At 40.8% G+C, this 26,137-nt stretch overlaps 2 protein-coding genes across 3 annotated transcripts; both read left to right on the forward strand.

Annotated features, from left to right (window-relative positions):
• Window positions 1–1,220: 1,220 nt before the first annotated feature.
• Window positions 1,221–13,033, forward strand: LOC114354231 (NADH dehydrogenase [ubiquinone] 1 alpha subcomplex subunit 8). Of its 2 annotated transcripts, XM_028306497.1 has the most exons (6): window positions 1,221–1,479; window positions 2,098–2,273; window positions 3,468–3,575; window positions 5,161–5,190; window positions 6,067–6,164; window positions 12,839–13,033. In XM_028306497.1, exons 1-5 carry the CDS (start codon window positions 1,351–1,353, stop codon window positions 6,158–6,160), a joined length of 537 nt encoding a protein of 178 aa, XP_028162298.1. In that variant the 5' UTR covers window positions 1,221–1,350; the 3' UTR covers window positions 6,161–6,164; window positions 12,839–13,033. The 2 variants fall into 2 exon arrangements, with proteins under 2 accessions (XP_028162298.1, XP_028162297.1); XM_028306496.1 differs by lacking the exons at window positions 6,067–6,164; window positions 12,839–13,033 and having other exon boundaries at window positions 1,224–1,479; window positions 5,161–5,307.
• Window positions 13,034–14,733: 1,700 nt separating this feature from the next.
• LOC114354229 (mucin-5AC-like) lies at window positions 14,734–20,674 on the forward strand. The gene is made up of 5 exons (XM_028306493.1): window positions 14,734–15,140; window positions 15,801–17,726; window positions 18,846–18,937; window positions 20,017–20,106; window positions 20,550–20,674. Exons 1-5 carry the CDS (start codon window positions 14,959–14,961, stop codon window positions 20,672–20,674), a joined length of 2,415 nt encoding a protein of 804 aa, XP_028162294.1. The 5' UTR covers window positions 14,734–14,958.
• The last annotated feature ends 5,463 nt before the right edge of the window (window positions 20,675–26,137 follow it).

Genomic DNA, 26,137 nt, shown 5'->3' on the forward strand with positions numbered 1-26,137 from the left:
GTTTTTTAAGTCTACTACATCCTTGAGGTATTTTTCATAACTTGCTTTTATAAAGTGTTGAGTCGCACCCGAGTCCACAACAAATACTATTTTTCCATTTTTGCCATCACATGCCAGTGCTTCATTTGTGGCACTGAACATGAATTTGCTACTCTCTGCAGGTTGTGCTGTTTCATTATACTGTGTTCTTGTAGTACCTCTATATCTGCGGCCTCTGCCTCGTCCTCGGCTTTTGCACTCGAAGGATTTATGCCCTTTTTTATGGCATGTATAGCATTTGATGACAAATGAAGATTGTGGTTCTGTGCTACTATATTCCCTCTTTATCTCATTGTCAAGCAATCTAGACTTTACGAAGTCGAGCCTTAGCTCTTGGTTTACCGTTTCCATTGCTGTTATTATTGCGTTGAATTCCTCTCCCAATCCAGTTAAGAGGTAGCTGATTTTTTCATTTTCTGCAATTTTCTCTCCTGACACTTCTAATTCTCTTATAAGATTGTCGAAATTGGCGAAATATTCTTCTAATTTTCCTGTATGTTTCAAAGTCAATAACTTTCTTCTTAGGCATATTTTTGATATGACCGTGTTTCGTTGGAATGTGTTTTTCAAAACTTCTAACATTTCTTTCGCGCTTGTGCTTTCTTTTATCAGGTTTAAGTGTTGGTCTGTCACGCTTTGGACGATGATACTTCTCGCTTTTGCATCCATGAGTTTCATCTTCTCATCACAGTCTACTATTTTCTTTATATCCAAAACTTCTGTTAGACCTTTTTCTGCGAGTATGCATTTTATCCTGAAAACCCAGTTGTCGTATGCCCCTGCACTCAATTGCGGTAGCGGCGTGTTACTACTTGACATCGCCATTTTTATATTTCACAAATCCGCTTTTTCCCGAATAATCTACAATTAAAACTTTCCCTAACTCTAACTAACGGGCGTCTGGGCCCATAACCTATCAGAACTTGTGTTTCTTTAATGAAAAGACCGATAGTTAGCGAGATAAGCATTTATTATTCGGGTTCTTACACAGACACATCTTGTTCGTACATAGCCGGAAGAGGGAAGAGCGTTCTACCGGAAACAGTTAACTTTTTAATATTTAATACACTTCCAAAGATAATATAATCCTAACATAACCGACCAAAACAAATATACTGCGTACTTCTGTGCATCTCTTTTCCTCGTTACACTTATCAGATACGTTTTCTCTATCTATCACCATATGGTCAAAACATTCCTATTTGGCCATCCTATAATCCTAAATTCTTCCACGGATTTTGTGGAAGAATTTTTCTTATTTATTTCGGTATTTATATTTTAAAATTTGCTGTGAAGGGTAAATAAATAAAAATGGTGTTGACTAATGATGTGCACCTTCCGGAGGAATCCGAATTGACCGTGCCAGAGGTCAATTTATCGGCTGCTACTTTGATGGCAAGTTCTTTCCATTTGGGAAAATACTGTGAACACGCTAACAATGTAAGTATTTCATTTATTTTGTACAATAAATAGTTTATAAAGGTTCTAGTGCTTTGAAATAAATTAATACAGGCTCTAAACTAGTTTAAAATGATTGCATAATCTTCTGCTGAAGAGGTTATGTTTTGTTATTATTTTTATGTCTATGGAATTTCTTATCAATATTTTTATGACAAAAACTTGCAACCTCTGACCAAGGATTTATGTGGAACATAGCATATAATTAAGGCTTTAAGTGAATATAATGAAATTATGATAATAAAAAAGCCCTTTTATTAGGTTATATAGAACCATTTACACTCTTAGATTAAATCTAAGTCTACACTCTACAGTATCTTCTTTTGTTTCTCTGTGTACCAGTATCAGTATCATATTTAATATCATTCAGGCTAATTAATACATCAAAATGTTAAATTGAATGCTAATAATTTTGAAATGGATCGATTTAGCCCAGGACAGGCAAAAGTGGAGCAAGATGGTGGAGGCTTTTGCCCACACAGGGTGCCACAAGAACTAACGAAACAAATATTTTAATGAATTAGGTTTTGTAGCTAAAACTGTTTTGTGAAAATAAAAGCTTTTATTTTTATTTATTTGTAATTTTGAAATGTATTCCAGGAGTTCATGCTATGCCGCATCGAGGAGAACGATCCCCGCAAATGCATCAACGAGGGGAAGGTGGTCACGGCGTGCACGATGGAGTTCTTCCGGAAGGTGAAGCAGACGTGCCTGAGCGAGTTCGATCAGTACGCCAACTGCGTTGACAAGAGCTCCGGAGACTTTAGCTTGAGTTCGTAAGTGATTAAACAATATTAACAGTTTTTTTTCTTTTCTCTTGTAGCTGAGTTTTGGGCTGACACTGTGTAGGTTTGTTGTCAACACGACAAGAAGAAGAAGCATTTTTTAGTAGCCTCCAGCACTCAAAAAGAAATTGCTCCCAAGTGGTTTATATTCATTAAGATTAGTAGGTTTGTTTCATTGCAAATTAATATGTATTTGGAAACAATTTGTATCTTATTGTAGTGTACAATAAGCCATCAAGCTTAATACTGGCATCTGTTCCTGTTTGGCAACTAAAATGCATAAAAAATAAATAAAACAAAAGGGTTTAATCCCACTTCTCAGACACCACTCACTGCAACTCAGATTGCAGATATTCTGCAGTGCAGACTCTGTTAAGCTCGGTTTAAACAAGGGTGGAATGGAGCCGAGATGTGTTTTGAACAACTAATAATATTTCATTATATTCACATCTCTCCGTTCCGCGTTCCGCGCAGCCGCGCTGCCGCAGCCGCTGACAAATTCTATAGCGCGCCGTCGCCGCGCCCCTACACCAGTGTTGCCAGTCGGGTCTTGTCAGAAATTACCAGAAATATAAAGGTGCGGAGCGATTGTGTAAGGTTGTTCATGGATGGACAATGAATACAATTGATCATCAATCGCATCAAAATTTTGACCATTCCATGAAGACCGAAAAGTGACCGGTCGTATAAAAACGTTTCATGGATTTGCGTTTCACTATCGAAAAACATTCGCTAAAAGTCATTTTCTTTAACAAATAATAAATCAAATTCATGTTTAAATGCAGTTTATGACACAATTTTTAAATTGTCACTATTAATATTTTACTGAATAACCTGTAAAAGTTAATTCTACAATTTCTGAAAAATCACCTAAAAGTAACCTTTTCATTAGTGTAACCTAAAAGCAACCAATGCAGTTCAAAAGTAACCTAAAAGGTTACAAAAGTAACCTTCTGGCAACACTGCCCTACACTGTTCATACGCGCCGCGTAAAGCCCGCCGCGCCGCCACTGCGCCGTCAAAGCATCTATACATTGCTGGTTACGAATATCGCACGTATTTCACTCGCAATGTATTGTACTAACAACAGTACAGTGGACTACCGGACCGGACGACGGCGCTATCGACCGGTTGGCTACCCCTGACCTGAACTATTGAGGTTAATGTGATCGCGATTGTTTCCAGGTGCCGCAAGACCCAGGGCGTGTTCGACAAGTGCATGCTGGACAAGCTGCAGCTGGAGCGCCCGGGCTTCGGCTACTTTACCGAGGCGCGAGTGCACGACACCAAGAGGTCAGTGTTATAAGAAACTAGCTTTCCGCCCGCGGCGTCGCCCGCGTGGAATTTTGTCTGTCACAGAAAAACTTTATCGCGCCCGTCCCTGTTTCAAAAACCGGGATAAAAACTATCCTATGTCGTTTCTCGGGACTCAAACTATCTCTATGTCAAATTTCATCAAAATCGGTTTAGTGGTTTAGGCGTGAAAAGGAGACAGACAGAGTTACTTTCGCATTTATTATTATTTTTTTTTTATCCACAACGAGGAAGCTCTTGGCCTGTATCTCACCTGATGGTAAGTGACGATCAGGCCGAAGGTGGAAGCGAGCTTCACCCGGAATCCTCAACCACGGAGGAACTGGCTATCTTACCTCTAACTGCCGGAACACAATAATGCTGTTAACATTGTTGTTATGGCGTCAGACTTAAGTAAGATGGTGGTAGCTAGCCAGGCGGACTTAGAAAGAGTTACTTTCGCATTTATAATATTAGTATAGATGTTCATCATCATCGAGTCAGGGCACTTACAGAGCAGATATTATTATGTGCCATCCTACACTACATCTTACTTAATACCTACGATTGCGGTTAAATACCTGCCTTTTCCTGCATAAAAAAAGTCGTTTAATCTTCACTGCGAAGCACAACCCTCTCCAATTTCATCATCATCATCGCAGCTACAGGACGTCCACTGCTGGACATAGGCCTCCCCCAATGACTTCTACATCGCACGGTTGGTAGCGGCCTGCATCCAGCGCCATCCTGCTTGGTCGGTCCACCTTGTGGGTGGACGTCCCACGTTGCGTTTTCCGTTACGCGGCCTCCACTCCAGAACCTTGCTGCCCCATCGGCCGTCAGTTCTACGTACTATGTGCCCTGCCCACTGCCACTTCAGCTTGCTAATCCGTCGTTCATCATCAGGTTATTGGTCTCCATAGGCATAGCAGGAGCACAGCTCTTTCGAATTCACCAGAGACAAATGTAGTATTTGGCATTGATCCATCCATCCATTGACCCATCTGACCAGGATTCTGAGGGTACGCACTCAGAATCCTGGTCAGGTGGGTTGGGGAGATCTGTGGGTCTAGACAAAATGCACTTTTTGATCGAATCGAAAATCGAATCCGTCAAAACTCCATCCAAAAAAAGGTATTTCGACCACTTTTCGACTGGTTTGCGATTATACTGTGCACTTTGTCCAGCTAGACCCACTGTGGTATAAATATAAAACAAAAGCTCTACCTACTGTCGTGACAGACAGACGCGAAAAAGCGATCGCGATAACTGATTTTCATGCGGTTGTCCACCTTTAGGTAATAATTAACCTACTTAATGTTATAATTTGTTAAAATGAGAAACATAGGATAGTTTTACCATGGTTTTTGAAAGGGGTGCGCGCCCGATATATTAATTCTTTCTGCGACAAGCTACCCATTATACTTAGTAATCCGGTATGCGACCACTAGGCCAAGTGGTCATTATTATTTAAGACCTCCAGTACCCTGTAGTACGAAGAATAAAGGCCTAATTTTAAGCTTCAAAGGTATTTTGAATTTTTTGTATTTTTATACATGTTTGTCTAATTTGCTTTGCATTTCAGGCCGAAGCCCCAGCCAGAGCCGAAGACTATATACACTGACCCGACGCCGGCGCTGCCCGACGCGGAGCGCGACGCCGCCCGCCCCGCGCGCCACGGCTCACGCTTCTACTGGATGACCGAGTAGACCCGTGAGTCACCGTTATATCAAATTCAAATTATTTATTTGCAGAATGTGGTACATTAGATGTTACATAATGAAATGGAGCAGGACACATTCGTACATTATACAGGCATAGCTCGCGCTAAAACTACTAATTTGGTAGTTTTTTTTCGTTTGTGGCAACACTGCACGATTTTGGGAGTTTTATAGGTCGTTCAACGAGAGTTGAGACTTGAGATCATCACTACAAGCATCGAGCATCATAAATGGAGCCGGCATCGACTCCGGCAGCGCGAGGGTCTTAACTTCGAATTTCTGTTCTTCTGATTAATTTCCTTGTGAGTCCAATGACAGTATGATGTTCCCCGGTCATTGGTTGGGTTTCTTCATGGGCGTCCCCAGCTTCTTTCTTAGGGAGCAAGTCATTTTTAAGTCAGATCGTTTGACAGTTCTTTCAAAGCGACTGTAGCAGCTGTTGATGGGTACGCCCATGGGTTTCGTCATGTGTTTGTCGTGGACCATATACACGGACCCGACGCCGGCGCTGCCCGACGCGCATCTGACTTANTTCGTGGCAACGGAGGTTCGGAGTTTTATAGGTCGCTCAACTACAGTTGAGACTACAAGCATCAAGCACCACAAATGGAGCCGGCCATCGAATTTTTTCCATATTGACTCCGGTAGCGGATTCTTCCGGTTAATTTCGTTGCTAGCCCAATGACAGTATCTTTCCCCGGTGATCCCCGAGAGTTGGGAATAGTCCTGTAATATTGGTTGGGTTTCTTCATGTGTTTGTCGTTGACCATATACACGGATCCGACGCCGGCGCTGCCCGACGCGGAGCGCGACGCCGCCCGCCCCGCGCGCCACGGCAGCCGCTTCTACTGGATGACCGAGTAGACCCGTGAGTTACCACTAAAGTCCGGTCGCCGAGTAGATATAATTTCGTCCAATGACCCCAAGCTACCCATCCTTATCGCTCGCGCGTAATTATATTATTGCTATCGCGACGCGCTAAAACTACTAATTTGGTAGCTTTTTTACGTTTGTGGCAACACCTTATAGGTCGCATAACGAGAGTTGAGACTTGTGGTCATAACTACAAGCATCGAGCATCATAAATGGAGCCGGCATCGACTCCGGCAGCGCGCGCAAGGATCTTAACTTCGAACTTCTATGTTCTTCTGATTAATTTAGTTGCGGGTCTAATGACAGTATAACTTTCTCTGGGACAAACTAGATCTTCATTGGTTGGGTTTCTTCATGTGTTTGTCGTGGACCATATACACGGACCCGACGCCGCCCGCCCCGCGCGCCACGGCTCACGCTTCTACTGGATGACCGAGTAGACCCGTGAGTTACTATTATACAGCCATATGATAAGTCGCGCTAAAACTACTAATTTGGTAGTTTTTTTCCGTTTGTGGCAACACTGCACGATTTTGGGAGTTTTATAGGTCGCTCAACGAGAGTTTCGACTTGGGCAGCGCGAGGATCTTAACTTCGAATTAGTGTCCGACCGAATGTTCGGTTTCGGTTTCGTTTTCGGTTGAGTTTCGGTAAAAACACGAGTTTCGGTTTAGTTTCGTTTTCGGCGGCAAACTTGCCGAAACTACGACCGAAACCGAATGTGCCTTCGGGAGTTTCCGCGCTGTTATCGGTCATGTTCGGCACGTTGAATGAGTGAATGAATCCAATCAGAGCCAATGTCGTGATTCGCTCGCTTGTTTGTTTGCTGTTAGTTTTGTTTTGTTGTGGTGGCGAGTTTACGAGAATGAATGAATTTGGTAAGTTTTATCTCGTTTTATGTCGTTATAACATAAGAGCGAGTGTAAACATAAAAAAAATATTCAATATGACTGATAAAAGTATAATCAAGTTTAATATAACCTATAAATTTTTTTGGTTCGCAAATGCTATAAGTAAACAAAAATTAGTTAAGTAGTTAGTAATGACTATAGTGCATTTCATGGTGATAATACACTCAACATCAAATAAACCGCACCTTCCGCGACGCGAACTTTAAAGATTTTCTTCTGACACAATCATGGTACCCCAACAATATTGGTGTTATTTGAAAGCCCAATAAATATCCTTAAAGAAAAATACCTTTCATATCTAAATAAATGATTAACATATACCATAAATGTGACTTGAAAATAGACCTCACTTTGGGCTCACCTCTGGGATCAATAAGACCAATTTTAATGGTTATAAAACCAAATAAAGATCTCACGTGCCCTCTTTAACAGATGGATAGCGATTAATCCCAACTTAAAAGTTTTATAGTCATAAAAAATGGCTATAGCGTAACTACCTTTTTCTTTGAAGAAGTGACTCTGGATCCTTGTAAAGACACATTTTTGGGGTAAAAACCTTTCCTTTAATGAAATGAAGTTAAGAACTAGGCTTTCAAATGGTACCAATGTTGGTGGGAAGTTCGGGAGTTTCCGCGCTGTTATCGGTCATGTTCGGCACGTTGAATGAGTGAATGAATCCAATCAGAGCCAATGTCGTGATTCGCTCGCTTGTTTGTTTGCTGTTAGTTTTGTTTTGTTGTGGTGGCGAGTTTACGAGAATGAATGAATTTGGTAAGTTTTATCTCGTTTTATGTCGTTATAACATAAGAGCGAGTGTAAACATAAAAAAAATATTCAATATGACTGATAAAAGTATAATCAAGTTTAATATAACCTATAAATTTTTTTGGTTCGCAAATGCTATAAGTAAACAAAAATTAGTTAAGTAGTTAGTAATGACTATAGTGCATTTCATGGTGATAATACACTCAACATCAAATAAACCGCACCTTCCGCGACGCGAACTTTAAAGATTTTCTTCTGACACAATCATGGTACCCCAACAATATTGGTGTTATTTGAAAGCCCAATAAATATCCTTAAAGAAAAATACCTTTCATATCTAAATAAATGATTAACATATACCATAAATGTGACTTGAAAATAGACCTCACTTTGGGCTCACCTCTGGGATCAATAAGACCAATTTTAATGGTTATAAAACCAAATAAAGATCTCACGTGCCCTCTTTAACAGATGGATAGCGATTAATCCCAACTTAAAAGTTTTATAGTCATAAAAAATGGCTATAGCGTAACTACCTTTTTCTTTGAAGAAGTGACTCTGGATCCTTGTAAAGACACATTTTTGGGGTAAAAACCTTTCCTTTAATGAAATGAAGTTAAGAACTAGGCTTTCAAATGGTACCAATGTTGGTGGGAAGAAGGGATGCATACGTTTGATAAGTGCTTGTCGCAGGAGGTGCGATTTATTTGATGCCGAGTGTATTATGGATTCAGAGATTCAAAGTTCATTTTAGTATGTATTTATCACCAAGGTATTTAAGTGGCAAGTACAGTAGATACTAACTTATGTACTACCAATTTTGTTTTGAGAAATTATTAAGGTAAAAGACCCCCGACCATGGGACGGGTTATGTAGATGTCCTGAATACTGCGTGTAATTAAAAAAAATCTAGACTATAAATCCTTCTTTTTCTTTTTTAATACATAATTTGATACCTTTAAAGTAAAAAGGCACTTTATAAGTTCAATTTTAATGCAATTTAAAGAGAAAACAATAAAGACTGACTGACTATAATAACGTTTTCTTTATTTTTCCCTCAAAATATGAGCCTTGTAAGGAAGTTTCGGTTTCGGTTTCGGTTTCGGCCGAAATAGACACCGTTGCCGAAATTCGTTTTCGGTTTCGGTTTCGGTCGTAAAACTAGTTTCGGTCGGACACTACTTCGAATTTCTGTTCTTCTGATTAATTTCCTTGCGAGTCCAATGACAGTATGATGTTCCCCGGTCATTGGTTGGGTTTCTACATGGGCTTACCCAGCTTGTTTCCTAGGGAGCAAGTCATTTTTAAATCAGATCGTTTGATTTAGTTCTTTCAAAGCGACTGTAGCAGCTGTTGATGGGTACGCCCATGGGTTTCGTCATGTGTTTGTCGTGGACCATATACACGGACCCGACGCCGGCGCTGCCCGACGCGCATCTGACTTACCCCCCCCCCCCCACAACAGAAGCTGGATATGACTTGCTCGTGAGTCGCCATTAGTCACCACTAGTATACAGGCATAGGTCGCGCTAAAAGTACTAATTTGGTAGCTTTTTTCGTTTGTGGCAACACTGCACGGTTTTGGGAGTTTTATAGGTCGCTCAACGAAAGTTGAGACTTGAGGTCATCACTACAAGCATCGAGCATGATAAATAGAGCCGGCATCGACTTTTTGCCTAACTTCTTTTCAGTACTAACTTCGAACTGCTCCTATGTTCTTCTGATTAAATTCCTTGCGAGTCCAATGACAGTATGCTATTCCCGGGACATTGGTTCGGTTTTTTCATGGGCTTCTTTCCTAGGGAGCAAGTCATTTTTAAGTCAGATCGTTTGACTTAGTTCTTTCAAAGCGACTGTAGCAGCTGTTGATGGGTACGCCCATGGGTTTCGTCATGTGTTTGTCGTTGACCATAATAATATACACGGACCCGACGCCGGCGCTGCCCGACGCGCAGCGCGACGCCGCCCGCCCCGCGCGCCACGGCTCACGCTTCTACTGNTTTGTAGCAACACTGCACGGTTTTTGGGAGTTTTATATGTCGCTCAACTACAGTTGAGACTACAAGCATCGAGCACCACAAATGGAGCCGGCCATCGACTTTTTTTCATATTGACTCCGGTAGCGGATTCTTCTGGTAATTTCGTTGCGAGCCCAATGACAGTATCTTTCCCCGATGAGCCCCGAGAGTTGGGAATAGTCCTGTAATATTGGTTAGGTTTCGTCATGTGTCTGTCATTGACCATATACACGGACCCGACGCCGGCGCTGCCCGACGCGGAGCGCGACGCCGCCCGCCCCGCGCGCCACGGGAGCCGCTTCTACTGGATGACTGAGTAAACCCGTGAGTTACATTTATACAGGCATAGGTCGCGCTAAAACTACTAATTTGGTAGTTTTTTTCGTTTGTGGCAACACTGCACGGTTTTGGGAGTTTTATAGGTCGCTCAACGAGAGTTGAGACTTGCGGTCATCACTACAAGCATCGAGCATCATAAATGGAGCCGGCATCGACTTTGCAACATCGACTTCGGCAGCGCGAGGGTCTTAACTTCGAATTTCTGTTCTTCTGATTAATTTCCTTGTGAGTCCAATGACAGTATGATGTTCCCCGGTCATTGGTTTGGTTTCTTCATAAGCGTACCCAGCTTCTTTGCTAGGGAGCAAGTAATTTTTAAGTCAGATCGTTTGACTTAGTTCTTTCAAAGCGACTGTAGCAGCTGTTGATGGGTACGCCCATGGGTTTCGTCATGTGTTTGTCGTGGACCATAATAATATACACGGACCCGACGCCGGCGCTGCCCGACGCGGAGCGCGACGCCGCCCGCCCCGCGCGCCACGGCTCACGCTTCTACTGGATGACCGAGTAGACCCGTGAGTCACCATTATACAGGCATCTTCTAAATATATAAAAGGAGAAACTGACTGACTGACTGACAGATCAACGCACAGCCTAAACGGCTAAACGTAGGCACTTGAAATTTGGAAGGGACGTAGCTTAGGTACCGTAAAGGTGCACTAAGAAAGGAATTCCCGAAATTCCCACGGGAACGGGCCCCTAAGGGGGTAAAACGGGATCCACGCGTACGAAGTCGCGGGCGGCCGCTAGTAGGTCTATAAAGGCACAACAAGGTGGAGTCACTTGGCGGCCGTGACGTCAAATCGACGCTCTGGTACGGACGGGGCCAACGAGGGAATGTGTGCGGGTGAGTGCGAGGGAGAGTCGCATTTAGGCATTCCAGTCAGATGCGCAGTTAACTTGACAGGGTTGTATACAGGTATAGGTCGCGCTAAAACTAAAGCTACTAATTTAGTAGTTTTGTTTTTGTTTGTGGCAACACTGCAGGGTTTCAAGCTTCGAGCACCACAAATGGAGCCGGCCATAGACTTTTTGCTATATCGACTCCGGAAGCGCGAGAGTCACAGCTTCAAACCGTTCCTATGTTCTTCTGATTAATTTAGTTGCGAGTCCAATGACAATATAATTTTCCCCGGAACAAACTTGACCTTCATTGGTTGGGCTTTATTTTCGACCATGCAGTAGATCCTGGCTACACAGGAGTTGCAGCAGTGGGAAAGAGAGTTGGGTATAGTCCTGTAATATTGGTTGGGTTCGTCTTGTGTCTGTCGTTGACCATATACACGGACCCGACGCCGGCGCTGCCCGACGCGGAGCGCGACGCCGCCCGCCCCGCGCGCCACGGCTCACGCTTCTACTGGATGACCGAGTAGACCCGTGAGTTGCTAGAGAGAGAGATCGCGAACGTTATCAGTCGATGCCGGCTCCATTTGTTGTGCTGGATCAAGTGACCTATACATATAGGTCGCTCAACGAGAGTTGAGGCTTTCAATACGAGCAAAGAATACGAAGTCTACGCTATACTCTTGCTTAGTATTGATAAGCAGACACTTAACAAGAGCGACGTAGCTATAGTTGGACAACACTGGAGTGTCCCAGATATGATAGATTAGATGATGACCGAGTAGACCCGTGAGTTATATTTATACAGGCATAGGTCGCGCTAACACTGCACGACTTAAAAAAAAAATTGGGAGTTTTATAGGTCGCATAACGAGAGATGAGACTTGAGGTCATCACTACAAGCATCGAGCATCATAAATAGAGCTGGCATAGACTTTTTGCGATATCGACTTCGGTAGCATAAGGATCTTAACTTCGAACTTCTATGTTCTTCTGATTAATTTAGTTGCGGGTCCAATGACAGTAACTTTCCCTAGAACAAACTTGATCTTCATTGTTTGGCTTTTTATTGTCGGTTAAGCTGTAGATCCTGGCTACACAGGAGTTGCAGCAGTGGGAATGAGAGTTGGGAATAGTCCTGTAATATTGGTTGGGTTCGTCTTGTGTCTGTCGTTGACCATATACACGGACCCGACGCCGGCGCTGCCCGACGCGGAGCGCGACGCCGCCCGCCCCGCGCGCCACGGCTCACGCTTCTACTGGATGACCGAGTAGACCCGTGAGTCGCTAGAGAGAGAGATCGCGAACGTTATCAGTCGATGCCGGCTCNCAGTCGATGCCTCGTTACCAGTCCTCAACTCTTGTTGCGCGACCTAACAGGTTACAACTTGCATCGAGCACCACAATGAGGGTTTTCGCGAATGAAAGATCCGCTAGATGGCGGGACGTGGATGTGGGGTCTGACTGCTGCGTGATTGGTAGATATTGACCTATCTGTCAATGTCATGTCAAAAATAACCAATCATGCAGCATTTGGACCTCGCGTCTACGTATTACCATCTGGCGGATTTTTAATTCGCGAAAACCCTCATTGGAACCGGCCATCGACTTTTTGGAATAATTATCGATACCGGCAGCGCGAGTCCTCCTAAATTTGAACTACTATGTTCTTTTAATTAGTTTCGTTGCGGGTCCAATGACAGTATCGAATAAAACCCAACCAGTGAATCTTGAGTAGTTCCCTGGACATTATAACTTTATGAACACATTCTAAAATTGGTATTTTTTTACAGATATAGTTCGTGGGTGCTCAACTTCATCAATCAAATGTATAAAGTAACACATTGGAACCCAGTATGAACTGCATTGAAGTACCCTCCTGACGGCTGCCATATTGGATTCATTATGACGTCAACCTGAAATCGAGCACAGCAATGGAGTCGGCACCGTTTTTTTCGCGTTTTAAGATTGGATTTATCGTCAGTTGCAGGTTCACTTGGGGTAACTGACAAAATACAGTTTTTCAGTAGAGCCGTTTAAAGTTTTTTTTCGTCTTGAATAGGACATAACTTTTTTCCTATTTAACCTTTTTTGGATCTGTTTTTACAGAAATGCTTAGAATTCTACGCGGTTTTAGATTAAATAAAAAGAATTATCTAATATGTCTTAGTTAAGGAAATAAATTGCAGTTACACCAATGTATTTTTGTACTTTTGACAGTTACACTAATTTTACACCATACTTTTGGAAAAAACATAGGTCAAATTGGTGTAAGTACTGCCCAAATTAAAATAATTTGATGTATTTGCTGGGTTTTGTTTACTTAGTTGCTGTATAATTTATGTAAAAGTATTAAAAAATAGGAGAATTCATGAAAAAAATAACATTTTGTCGTTTTCTTTATTTTTTTTTAATTTTATTAGAAGTAACTTTTATTTTATTCATTAAAAAATGTTAAAAAAGCCATGAAAATCAAGAAAATATGTGTATTTAATTTTTTTAACACAGAAATATTGAAATAACTAAAGTATTACTGTGAAACTAAGTAATTTCAATATTTTTTTAAGCTTTCACTTACCAATACCGTATTTAGCTCTACGGGGCAACTTAAACTGAAAACAAAATGGATTTAATTTCCCACCTCTTTATAGCAATGTTGAATTAAGGTCATGAGTACTACAACAGTAAAAGTAACAGAGTAACAACAGGTTAATGTTAGCAACGCGCAGTGACGCCTAGTTGGCTGGATAGTTGCTCAACTTCAATATATTTTTTTTGTTGAGCTAACTTTAACTTCTTTAACTGATACTGCTGGTATAATAATAATGTAATATGCCTTAAAACTTTCTAAATTCCTATTTTATTTCATGTTATAAACCTTAGCAAATCAGTGTAATTGCAAAGTTTTGTAGCAAAATTTTTACATTATTACAGATACACCAATTCAACCTGGTAAAATCATTACAATGTCAGTTACACCAAAAATGTGAAGGAAATCTGAAAAGTTCACACCTGAAAATGTCCGTGTAATTGTATTTTTTTTAAAACTAGAATTTTTTTACGTATACCATTCGAAAGAGCAGAAAAAACTAAGAAAAACTGTATATTTAACTCAAAAACCGTATTTTGTCAGTTACCCCAAGTGAACCTGCAACTGACGTTATTTCTTTCGCAATCTTAAAGGCAATGTCTCTGTAAGTTGAACGTATCAGTTTTTGCTTAAGTCACGATTACAAATATTGTATGTCCAAATCATTATTTGCCAATTATGTTTCATAGTTGTATAAGTGTAATATTAATTTTAAGTGAAGCTTTTGTAACAAATCATGGTTTACCTAATGTGTTATTTTACACAGTGTATAGATATTTAAATTATGTAGAATAAATTGTTGAAATTATAATTTCTAGTTTAAAATTATTTACTTATTTTCCTATTTTAACCTTATCCTTGCATCAGTAGAAAGTCGTTCATCTTTTTGGAGCTATTTTGCTTGGGTAAGAAAAGAAGGAAGATTGTATTCTATTGCAATACCTTATGGTTATGGTAAGCCCGGCTTTGCCCTCTCCTTGTAAGTTATACTCGAAGTATAGTAACAACCTATCAATCATAAAACTAAACGCATCTGTCAAAACACCTGTTTGTTTTGTTTACAAAACATACCTGTGTCAACAAAACGGAACTGTCAATTGCCATGATTTATTGATCGGGCGGTCGGCGCGCAAAATGTGTATTTTGCACAAGTATCTATAGTTAGATAGGTTTTTCTTCCTCTTTAGAATGTTAACCGTAATGTGAGATAATTTCCTGTATCATTTACCAACCATTAAATAAGTTAGAGGTTAGGTCAGAAGGTGTTCATAACAACTTATTTAACTATGAAAGAGTGCTACAAGTGAGCTCAGTATTTCCAAAATGAGCGGCGAACACCCCAAGTACCTCTACGAATCATGGCTCCTTCCATACAAGCCGGTAGTGCCAAATACAGTCGCCCCTACAGATGATAATCATGTATACCAGTACTACAATGAAAAGAATAGGCAGCGAGACAAGATAAACAGAAGAATTGTGTCTAAGGAAGAGCTCGAAACGGATAAGTATGTACCTAATCTATACCTACATTTTTTATGACAGAATCTCAGGAACTAGTCTCTGAAGTCTTGTTTATTTTGCACTTGCATCAAACACTTTTTCTTTTTTTCTCTCTAAAGTTAAGCTGTCCGTGACAGGCTTAAAGGTAATTAAATGCCCCCATTTCCATGTAAAGTTTTGAAAGCTTGATGTGCCGGCTTTTCACTATGTGCCCGAGCATATAACAATGTGGCAATTTCGAGGAACTGCCAACGACATATACATTTAGATTAAAGTGTTGTATGTACTGATATGTATGTTGTCCAATTAGCACATAATACTATCACAGTGTTGGATATAACAGACTTTTGTATTAACTTTTTTTTGCGTTAAATTCTTTATGCCGTTATTCAGTTTGGAGTAATGTTTTTTCTAATTAGAACCTGAAAATTGGGTTTATTTGGGTCATTGTCGATGTGTTGACATTATGATATCATTGCAAGTATAAACTTGATGAATGTCTTGTATTATCCTTAGAACTGTAGTTTTACATTGACAGTAGATTTTGATACCTTAGCAGAATATTATTGACACTGACATTGGCTACATGTATTGACCTGAAGGTCGAGTTGTTATAATATTTTGATAGTTAAATACAAATACTTATAGATATTATACTATTGCAGGTACTGGTGGGATTCCAACGGTAATCCATATCTCAAAAGCAGTGATTATAGTTATTCCGTACCCAAGGATGAATCCGTGCCTAGCATCTCTAAATCCTCTCCCAACACAAACCCAGAGGCCAAATATGATCTGAATCCCAACATAGCTTCCTCTTCCAACTTAAAATCAGCTATTACAGCTCCGGGTGCTATTATATCAATGGATACTAACTCGGCTCTCAAAATTGATGTAACACACAAGGCTAACGCTAATATTACTCCAGCAGCCAGCTTTATTCATCATGATGTAGCTCCTGCTTCCAAGTTAATGTCAGCTATTTCAAATCCTCGGGCTATCCCATCAACTGATACTAACTTAGCTCTCAATACTGATGCAACACCCAAAGCTAGTCCCAATATTACTTCAGCAGCCAGCGCTATAGCTAATCCGAACATAGCTTCCTCTTCCAACTTAACGTCAGCTACTTCATCTTCTGTGACTATTTCATTAATGGACACTAACTCTGCAACTCCAACTCTCATAGCTGATCCAACACCCAATCCCACCCAGCCTAGTCCTATTACTCCTGCTGCCAGCTCTATATCAGCTACAGAGTCTAACTTAACTGCTGGAGCTGAATCATTTGCTAGCACTACTTCAACTACTAGTGATGTCGCTGCTTTCAGTGCTAACATTTCCCCAGCTCCTAAAGCTAATACAACTTCTATGGCTGTATCACCTACCACCACCATCTTGGCTACTAAACTTGAGGACTTAGCTAACACCTCAGTTAGTGGCATCTCTACTTCCAGTGCTAACATTCTTCCAGCTTCTAAAGCTAATCCAGCTTCTATTACTCCAAAATCTAGACCTTTGTCAAGGCGCAGGTCAATTCCAGGTCTCGTTATTGATTCTGATCTGATGTCTAAATTATCTCCTAAGTCTGCCTCATCTATAAGCCCTGTCTTAACTTCGACAGCGACAATTCCAGCTCCCATTATTTCAGCTGCTAATTCAGTTACAGAAGATACCTCAGCCCCTATGACTGACTCATCTATTAGCTCCGTTTCAGCTGTCAGTAGCAATGTAACTAGTAAAATAGCTGTCAATATTTTCCCAACTGTTGAGGCTGCAGCTTCTGTGGCTATCCTACCTACCAGTCAAGGTCCAGCTGCCAGCGATGCCTTATCTTCAATAACTGAACCGCAGGATCTAAATGCCCCAACACTTACCACGTATCTGGCTTCCATTTCTAAACCACTTTCTTCTATGCACATTGGTTCGAAAGCTGTTCCAGCTAAGAAGGCAGTTGCAGCTGCCAGTTTTATATCAGCCAGTCTCTCAGCTCATAAGCCTGACTCTAATGACACTACCCTGACTTCTACTGCAGAACCAGTTCCTACTGTCTCTCCAGCTTACATATTATCAGCTGCTAAAACTGTCCCAACATCCGCTACTACTGGTGATATCCCAGATCCGAGTACAAAACCAGCTGGCAGCGAATCTATTGATTGCACTATTTCGGATCTCATTGCTGACATATCTAGCAAGGTAGCATCAACCTCCAGTGATATCCTAATTCCACCCAGTACCAAAGTAGCCCTTAGCGATTCTTTAGCTACCAGCATCACAGCTATCACTACCTCTAAAGGTAGACCAATTTTATCTGGCACTACTGCGTCTACTGTCAATGATACCCCGATTCCTAGTGCCAAAACAGCTGGTGATTCTCCTGCTACCAGCTTCATCTCAGCCATTCATGCTAGCATTGGCCCCAAGTTCATATCAGCTCACAGCATAGAACCAGATGACTCCAGCCCAGATCCCAGCGAAAAATCCTGCAAAACTGGACCTAAGTTTCAACCCAGGCTAACCAACTATCAGCGGAAACTTGGGAAGTTGTTCGAGACACCTATAAGTTCGAGTTCTATAAGTAAGGCAGAAAAGTGAGTTATAAAAATGTTACCTATAAAATAATTTCATTTGACTTTATGGGCCATTAGCAGACATGCTACTTTTAAGGCTGAGTTGCACCACCAAACTTTAACCGTAACTATAACGATAGCCGGTGGTTTTTGTATGGAGTTTGACCGATTTTTGACGTTTGTCAAAGTTAATGTAATGGTGCGTCCACACTGGGCGAACTGGGTTCGCGCGGCAAACTCGACATCCTGCTCACTCAAGAGCAGGGTACGATAAGATGGTGCAACACAGCCTTAGCGTCGGCAATCGGCGATTTTGCGACTGTATCGATGCAGCAATGCGATTTTGCGACTTCATGCGTTTGAACTGAACGCGGTATCGGAATCGCGCGTTTTAGCGACTGCTGTCACTCTTTGGCGTTTTTAAGTGTGCGGTGTGGAATGTGTGGTCGCTGCATTCAGCTTCTACAAAGCGACTAAATCGCCGATAGCCGCTGCTAAACGTAAGGCAGGGTACTCACCTGCCATGTAGCACGTAGCATGTATGTAACCAACCTTCAAGTGAGTACGGCTCGTCCACGGTCATCGCGTATCTGTCAGCGAGCTCCTGAATCCTACTGCGAGCCGCCTTTGTGCTCGCAGTGATACCGCCACTCGGCGGGTCGCTGCGGTCTCCCTGCGAACCACGCGCGAGCAGCTCGCAGCAGGCTCGTGCCTAAGTACTCACTTGATACAGTATCTTGTACATGCTACACGGCTATAGTCTGGTCCGGGAGCACGTAGAATTTTGTCCAATGACCCCAAGCTACCCATCCTTATCGCTCGCGCGTAATTATGTTGCTGTCACGCTCGCACACGCAAATTCTACGTGCTCCCGGACCAGACTATAGATGAATACCCTGCTTAACATGTGTGGCTCTAAGCCTAGGCGCAGACCACCGACTTTTAGTTGGCCGATAGTTAAGCCCGATTCTAATTTGTATAAAGGATCGGCCGATACCAAATCGGCGTAATGTGCGCACGTTCATACATCTCCATACTGATCAACAGCTCGACCCAACTAAAAATCGGTGGTCTGCGCCTAGGCTAAAATTTTTATCATAAAAATAAATATTACAGCAACGCGAATGTATTTCTTTCTAGAATGATGTTGAAAATGGGATGGTCTGGTGGCGCACTCGGCAAGCAAGGCGGAGGTATCATAGAGCCAATAACACCCAATTTGGAATATGTATGTAGCATTTCTAAAACTATCGATGTTTGTTGTACTATCGGGGACTCTTCCGCCTGACCACTTTGTAGAAATTTTAGCGTAAGCGCATCGCTCCGGTCACGTGCTCACCCCGTCTCTAATTGGTTACGCATTTTACTATATTTTTACTACGACCAATAAGAGACAATCAGGGCTTAGGTTGCAATACGAAATACCATTGTGCACTTTATTGTCATACGGTTAAGGTTTAAAACGAAATGTTTCTTTTTCTTCAATCTTTCTTAGTTTTAGGCTGAGTTGCACCATCTAACTTTGACCGTAACTATAACGGTAACCGGTGCTTTTTGTATGGAGTTTGACAGAATTTTGACGTTTGTTAAAGTTAAAGTAAGATGGTGCAACTGAGCCTTAGAATTTTAATAATAGAATTTGGTTACAAACAAATAGATATGTATTTTTTTTATACACTCACCCCAACCGCGTCTCCGCATTGCATCGAATCCTATGAAAATGTGGTTTTTGGACATAGCAATACTTATTTTTCACAACTTTTATTTTTAAAAATTACTGGTCGATAGGTTACTTTATTTTGAAGAATAAATGTTATTAAAAGTTTTTTTCTAAATCTGATAGTTTAGCCGGAAAAAAATATTTTCCATCCCATTAGTACGCCGGCTGCGCTCGATTCGGATATAATGACGTCACGCGGCCTTGCGTACGTTGACTTTTAGCGGCAAAAACGGCCTATGTTTATTACTTAATATCTTCGTAAGTAATGGTCCGATTTGGATAATTCAAAAAGATATATCTTTCTTCTGTCTTAAAGATTAACGTAGATACTAGTTTTATTGAATTTTCTACAACAGTACTGATCCTCATTATATTGCTGTCGCGACTGTGCGACGATCGGCCGCAGTGAGTGTGTGAGCGCGACAGCAATATAAATACGCGCGAGCGATAAGAACAGGTAGCTTGGAGTCATTGGCCGAAATTCTATGTGCTCAGCGACCGGACTTTAGCTAGGTTCTACAGCTTGACCGCCAATAAAACCCAACCAGTGAAGGTCAAGTCAACTCGAAACAAATGTCCCCAGGTTAGCAGACGACCCCAGGCAGGCGGGCGTGCCGTGCTACGTCACGCAGGAAGAGTTCTCGCGGTACACCGGCTTCTGGTGGCAGCCGAAGTCTGACGGTGAGCATATACTTGCATACAGGGTGTCCCAGAATGGATTAATCAAACTGCTAGTTTTAACCTCTGATATACCCCTAAAAATATGGAAAAAACGCGACGCCTTTCTTGAATAAAAATTAGCACTAATGTTTACCGGATCCCTAGATCGAAAAATAGTCTTATAAGACTGACGGACATGAGAAAACCATAAGGGTTCCTTGTCAGGACTACGGAACCCCGAAAAGGAAACCTGTACGAAAGTTGTTTCATTTAGGGCAGATTTTTTAATCGTATCTTTTAACTGAAGAATAAACTTGTCATTTTGACATCCATCATACTAAAACAGTCAATGTGCCATCCGTTATCCGATGATTGAAAAATCAGCCCTTAAGCAGTGAAATCAATCCTTTTACTTGATCATTCAAATATTTTATATTCACATTCAAAATCGCTTGTTTTCACAGATGACGTGTTCAGAATAGTCTACGAGGAAGTTGACGAGAGCGACGTGAAGATATTCAGCTTCCCTTCTTCGCAGAATAGCAGCGGGGAGGTCGAGGAGTTCAGGTTGGTTGTAAAGACCTTTTAAAACTAAAAAAAACACTTAAAACTCATTTATTTTTGCAAATAAGCCTTTACAAAGTACTTTACACGTCCCAGTATTAACCCTACCACTGCTTCGGGACAATAAATGGTGTTGAAACCTGGGATTAGACACATCATAACTACATAATTAAACACACGTCATATTCGTAAAGAGATTTTATTGCCATAGAACAATATGCCAGTGCTCAGGAGAAGTAGCGCAATAAACTCACGCATGTATTCACAGACATTACTATGAGGCCTCACAGTGCGCGTGTACGCACAGGGTCACACACGAACCAATCACAGAGCTGTATTCAACGCTGTGCGTTCGATTTGCTGCTTCACTTAAGTAAGCATCTTTGTGAGTAAGGGAGTCAGTATGACATTGTCAGGAGGGCGCTACTATCATATCTTGTCATTAATTACGATTTTTGCCACGTTAAACAACATCGTCGGTCCATCTTGTGGATGGACGTTCCACGCTGCGTTTGCCGATATGTCGCCTCCACTCCAGATCCTTGCTGCCCCATCAGCCATCAATTCTGTGTACTGTGCCCTTTCCATTGCCACTTTAGCTTTGCTAATCCGTTGGTTATATTCATAACTAGCGGCCGCTCGCGACTTCGTACGCGTGGATCGCGTTTTACCCCCTTCATCTATCTTACGCGGTTTAGATTTTTTCATACAATTTCATTCAAACAAAAAAAAAAAAAGTTTTTTCTGAGTAGTTTTTGTTTCTATAAGGAACATACAGACAGACAGACAAAAAATTTACTGATTGCATTTTTGGCATCAGTATCGATCACTTATCAAGTTATCACCCACCCCCTGATAGTTATTTTGAAAATATATTTCATGTACAGAATTGACCTCTCTACAGAATTATTATAAGTATAGATAAATGTTTCTTTCTTTCTTTTCTTTCTTTCTTTCACATTGGTACCACGGGAACCCGATGCCTATAAATCTTGAATCATTCCAAATCAATCTCACTAGATGGCGACATAAGTATCGAATTTCTGAAGACGTTTGTAAAAAGTCACTAATGCTCAGTAAACTATAATGAAAAAATGTTTTACACATTAATTTGTTCATTTAAACACAGTGAATGATTCAAATAAACAATATTTCTTCATATAATAAAATTTTATCTTTAGTAAAAACTGAAGTCTTAAGCAATCGTTTTTGCGGCGCTGTCGAAGTAGCATTTAGTTACAAATGATGTAATAGATGGAGCTCATCGCTGCTGTTTTATTTCGTCACTTATAAAAATACTAAAATAGGTTTGGTTTTGCAACAAATTATTATTTTTATTAATTGTCATATTTCTTGTAAAATGCAAAAAAAACATCTACATTCAAATAAAAATGAAAGAAACACAAATTAGCATTACAAAAGTTTGGCTATAATTTGTCTAACATTGTGGCGCCTAAAATCGACAATTTTGATTATTTTTTTTAAGATTATTAGCAATTTGTATTCCAAATATTACTAATAGTCCCATTAGCCCCTCGTGTTAAACTAAATGAGCTTGTGTTACGAGTGGGCTCACCACAATAGTCGAGCGGCGGTGGGATTCGAACCCGCGTTCCCCGGATCTCGAGTCGGCCACTCCGACCCCTTCACCGTTCGGCTATCGTGGCTATAAAAGGTTCGATTGTTTTCCTTCCAATTATGATAACCTACCCAGTGTCACTCACAATAATAATTAAGACGAATCTTAATCTAAAGACCTACATACACTGGAAAAACATAACCCTTTTTCTGGTGTAGTCGGTTATAAACTGTATTGCCGATAATAATGTTTAAGGTCCACCTTTTGTTCATAATGTTAAGAGCATTATCCGCCAGTCAACCTTTCAGCCACGCAGAGAGCTGTTAGTAGGTAAGTGCGGTGCAGAGGTGCAGTTAATGTTTTTTTTACTCATTTAATTTATTTTAAGATATGTATAGCAAATAAAAAAAAATCTTAACCTAGTACCTATTAAAGTGAACCCATTGTTAATCCCCTGTTTAATTCCATTGTTAATTATTAAATTCGGCCAAAACATAAACAAAGTGAGAGCTTTGCTGTCTCACTCGCACGCTCCATAGCCGGCTACTCTGCGGCGACGCATCATAATTTACCTACCTACTAGCTGGCCACGCCGAGACGCGACCGCGCGGCACATTGGATTGGCGTCCTTGAAATTAGAAGCAGGGTGCGCGAGCGGCAGGCAGCGAATGTTACGGTAGACAGTAGGTAATTATCCTTAAGCAAGTTCTCTCCCAAATACATGTCAGTCTGCATCAAGTTGTATTTCACTTATTTAAAATCAAAATGCAGATTCATTCGTGTGCGTTACCTCAGAGATATCGTCGCTTGCCTCTCTAAGTGACGTATCTGACATTTTTTTCGAAACAGAGTTATCTACGCCATCTTAATTAATTTCGCAAGACGAATCGATCTATCTAATCGCCCGAAATTTTGCAAAATGTCAGTTAGGTACGTCAGTTAGAGAGGCAAGCGACGATATGCTGACGCTGATCAAGATGTGCTTATGTCATGGAAAAGGTAGAGCCTTAAATCCTGTAAATGTGCCGAGACGAGAATCTAGCATTTTTGCCCAATAAGATTTCGGAGTAATTGAAGAAAATAAGAAGCATTACCGCAGCGGAATCCCATTTTCACCAATTAAGTACTCCGCAACCTTACCGGGTAGGTACAAATGGTAGACTCTCGACACATTTACAGGATACAAGGCACCAACCCCTCCACATAAGCACATCCCGACCAGCGTCACCATGTCGCTGATGTAACGCACACGATTAATTTATGAATTATTAATCTTATCTACCTACTTATTTAAAAATACCAGTGTCGCGCGCTAAATAATTACAGTCTATTGAATATATAGAAAAAGCCACCGTAAAAGTTAGGCTTAAATTATACCATAAACGCTGATTTGCTTTCGAAATTATTTGAACCTTGCTTGTGTTAACGGATTAACGATTAACGTTAACTTGCGTTAAATCTTGCTGAATGTAACGTTTTAACGTTTAACGAAGTTAACTTTTTTATTAACGGTTTAACGATTAACGAAGTTAACTATTTGATTAACGGTGCCCAGCTATGGCTAATAGGCAATAATCATGTCGCTGCTGCAGTAACGTTTTCAAGCATCACCGCAGCGGAATCCCATTTTCACCAATTAAGTACTCCGCAACCTTACCGGGTACAAATGGTAGACTCTCGACACATTTACAGGATACAAGGCACCAACACCTCCACATAAGCACATCCCGACCAGCGTCACCATGTCGCTGATGTAACGCACACGATTCATTTATGAATTATTAATCTTATCTACCTACTTATTTAAAAAGACCAGTGTCGCGCGCTAAATGAAAACAAGCTTGGTAGGCAGGTACCCATCCATTGGGGCTACTCCCGATCCCAGTAACGTCAATATACTTAGTAGGTATGCATGCCAGCCATTCACGCAGCACGTGTAAGTGAATCGAAAATTTTATAAAAAAAAATAAAACCGACTCCAAAAAACAAAGTTGGAGTCGGTGCCAAGATTATGAAACATGTAAAGTTTGCCTGCACCGACTCCAAAAGTATCAATCATGGTATACATACATAAATATTAATAACTAGCTTTCCGCCCGCGGCTTCGCCCGCGTGGAATTTTGTCTGTCACAGAAAAACTTTATCGCGCGCGTCCCTGTTTCAAAAACCGGGATAAAAACTATCCTATGTTCTTTCCCGGGACTCAAACTATCTCTATGCCAAATTTCATCAAAATCGGTTGCGAGGTTTAAGCGGGAAAGCGTAACAGACAGACAGACAGACAGACAGACAGACAGACAGAGTTACTTTCGCATTTATAATATTAGTTGGGATNGAATCCCATTTTCACCAATTAAGTACTCCGCAACCTTACCGGGTAGGTACAAATGGTAGACTCTCGACACATTTACAGGATACAAGGCACCAACCCCTCCACATAAGCACATCCCGACCAGCGTCACCATGTCGCTGATGTAACGCACACGATTAATTTATGAATTATTAATCTTATCTACCTACTTATTTAAAAATACCAGTGTCGCGCGCTAAATGAAAACAAGCTTGGTAGGCAGGTACCCATCCATTGGGGCTATAGTCCAGTCATTATAGTAAGTTCACCTCGGAATTCGAGATACCCAGCTGTAAGTCTGTAAATACGTGTATATTGACACCCTAAAAGTTGTCTCAAAACCTACATATGGTAGGGTGTAAGCAACTACACACACCGGCAGATTTAGAGGAACGGAAAAAAAAGCATCAATATCATCATTATTTTAGGAAAAAAATGCCTAATTATGACATTATTTTTTAATTTAATTCTAAATATGAAAAAACTAATTGCCAACAGTATATTTTTTTAATTATTTTGTTTAAATTACCCCATCAACAGTTTCGTTGAGTGTTTTGAATTGAATGAAGCTTTTGCTAATTTGGATTTCTTTTACGTGAAAGATGTTTTTTTCTAAAACTGGATTTTGTATTTTTTACGAACAGTTCATTTGATATTTACTTGACTGCTCCAGAAGGAGGGTTATGTTTTTTTTACATAATAATTATTTCTGAATATTTTTATGGAAAAAATAAGTTTTTTATTGATATCTACTTTTATTACTGCATGTTTCGATATTTTCCTGTTTTATATACCTAATAAAATAAAACCAAAATGGAGTTTTATGATGATAATTTGTAGCGGGTAGACTTGGACATTATTATACCGTGTCGAAATTTTCAATAGCGTCTCTAATCTGTTTTTTGCTTAGTTACATGCCTTCATAAACAAAGCAGTAAACTTATTGGCTTTAGCGCCATCTTTTGATATAGCACGCCAAATAAATACTCCGCTCAAGTTGCTAGAATAGAAAGCATTAGCGGGTCGCAAACCGCGGGACGGTCAAGTCCGCTGGGGCACACTAGCGCGATCTGTTATCACCACTAGGAAACCAAGCGGGCCCGAGCAGTTTCAAGACTTAGGTCGGCCACATTTCGAGTATGGGATGATGCATCTGTACTAGTATTATATTATCTGTGCTGTTAGATAAACATCCAGAAAAAGAACTTAGTGGCGTGGTGGAAAATGATGGCGAATTGTATGTGGTAGAGTCCCGCTATCTACAACCTTAGAGGCGCGAAATTCTACTGCGTATCCTTGTCCTATAAAACGCTATTTTTTCCTTTAACTCGAACAATGGACCAAGCGGAATTCATTTCGTCACCGTCTAAAAATACGTTTTGTGACAATTTGACACAATGGCGAGAATAGACGCATTGTCATTGTGCAATTAAAAGGAGTTTATTAGAAGAAATAAAGCGGCTCTCTTTGACTCATGAAACTCGATCTTAATTTTGGCCTCTTCTCGGAAAATTTCGAACACGTGAGTCAATAAGACAATAATGAACCACTGTTGAAGT

This window comes from Ostrinia furnacalis, unplaced genomic scaffold (genome assembly GCF_004193835.3).
Source record: "Ostrinia furnacalis isolate ACB-3 unplaced genomic scaffold, ASM419383v2 OfSCF1978, whole genome shotgun sequence".
Classification (NCBI taxonomy): Eukaryota; Metazoa; Arthropoda; class Insecta; order Lepidoptera; family Crambidae; genus Ostrinia; species Ostrinia furnacalis.

Bases quoted from the DNA above. Each gene is read 5' to 3' on its own strand.
- LOC114354231 (XM_028306497.1), top strand. From the start codon at position 1,351: ATGGTGTTGACTAATGATGTGCACCTTCCGGAGGAATCCGAATTGACC. The intron at 1,480-2,097 runs GTAAGTATTTCA...AATGTATTCCAG, and splicing joins ACTGTGAACACGCTAACAAT to GAGTTCATGCTATGCCGCAT. The intron at 3,576-5,160 runs GTCAGTGTTATA...TTTGCATTTCAG, and splicing joins CGAGTGCACGACACCAAGAG to GCCGAAGCCCCAGCCAGAGC.
- LOC114354229 (XM_028306493.1), top strand. From the start codon at position 14,959: ATGAGCGGCGAACACCCCAAGTACCTCTACGAATCATGGCTCCTTCCA. The intron at 15,141-15,800 runs GTATGTACCTAA...ATACTATTGCAG, and splicing joins GAAGAGCTCGAAACGGATAA to GTACTGGTGGGATTCCAACG. The intron at 17,727-18,845 runs GTGAGTTATAAA...ATTTCTTTCTAG, and splicing joins TCTATAAGTAAGGCAGAAAA to AATGATGTTGAAAATGGGAT.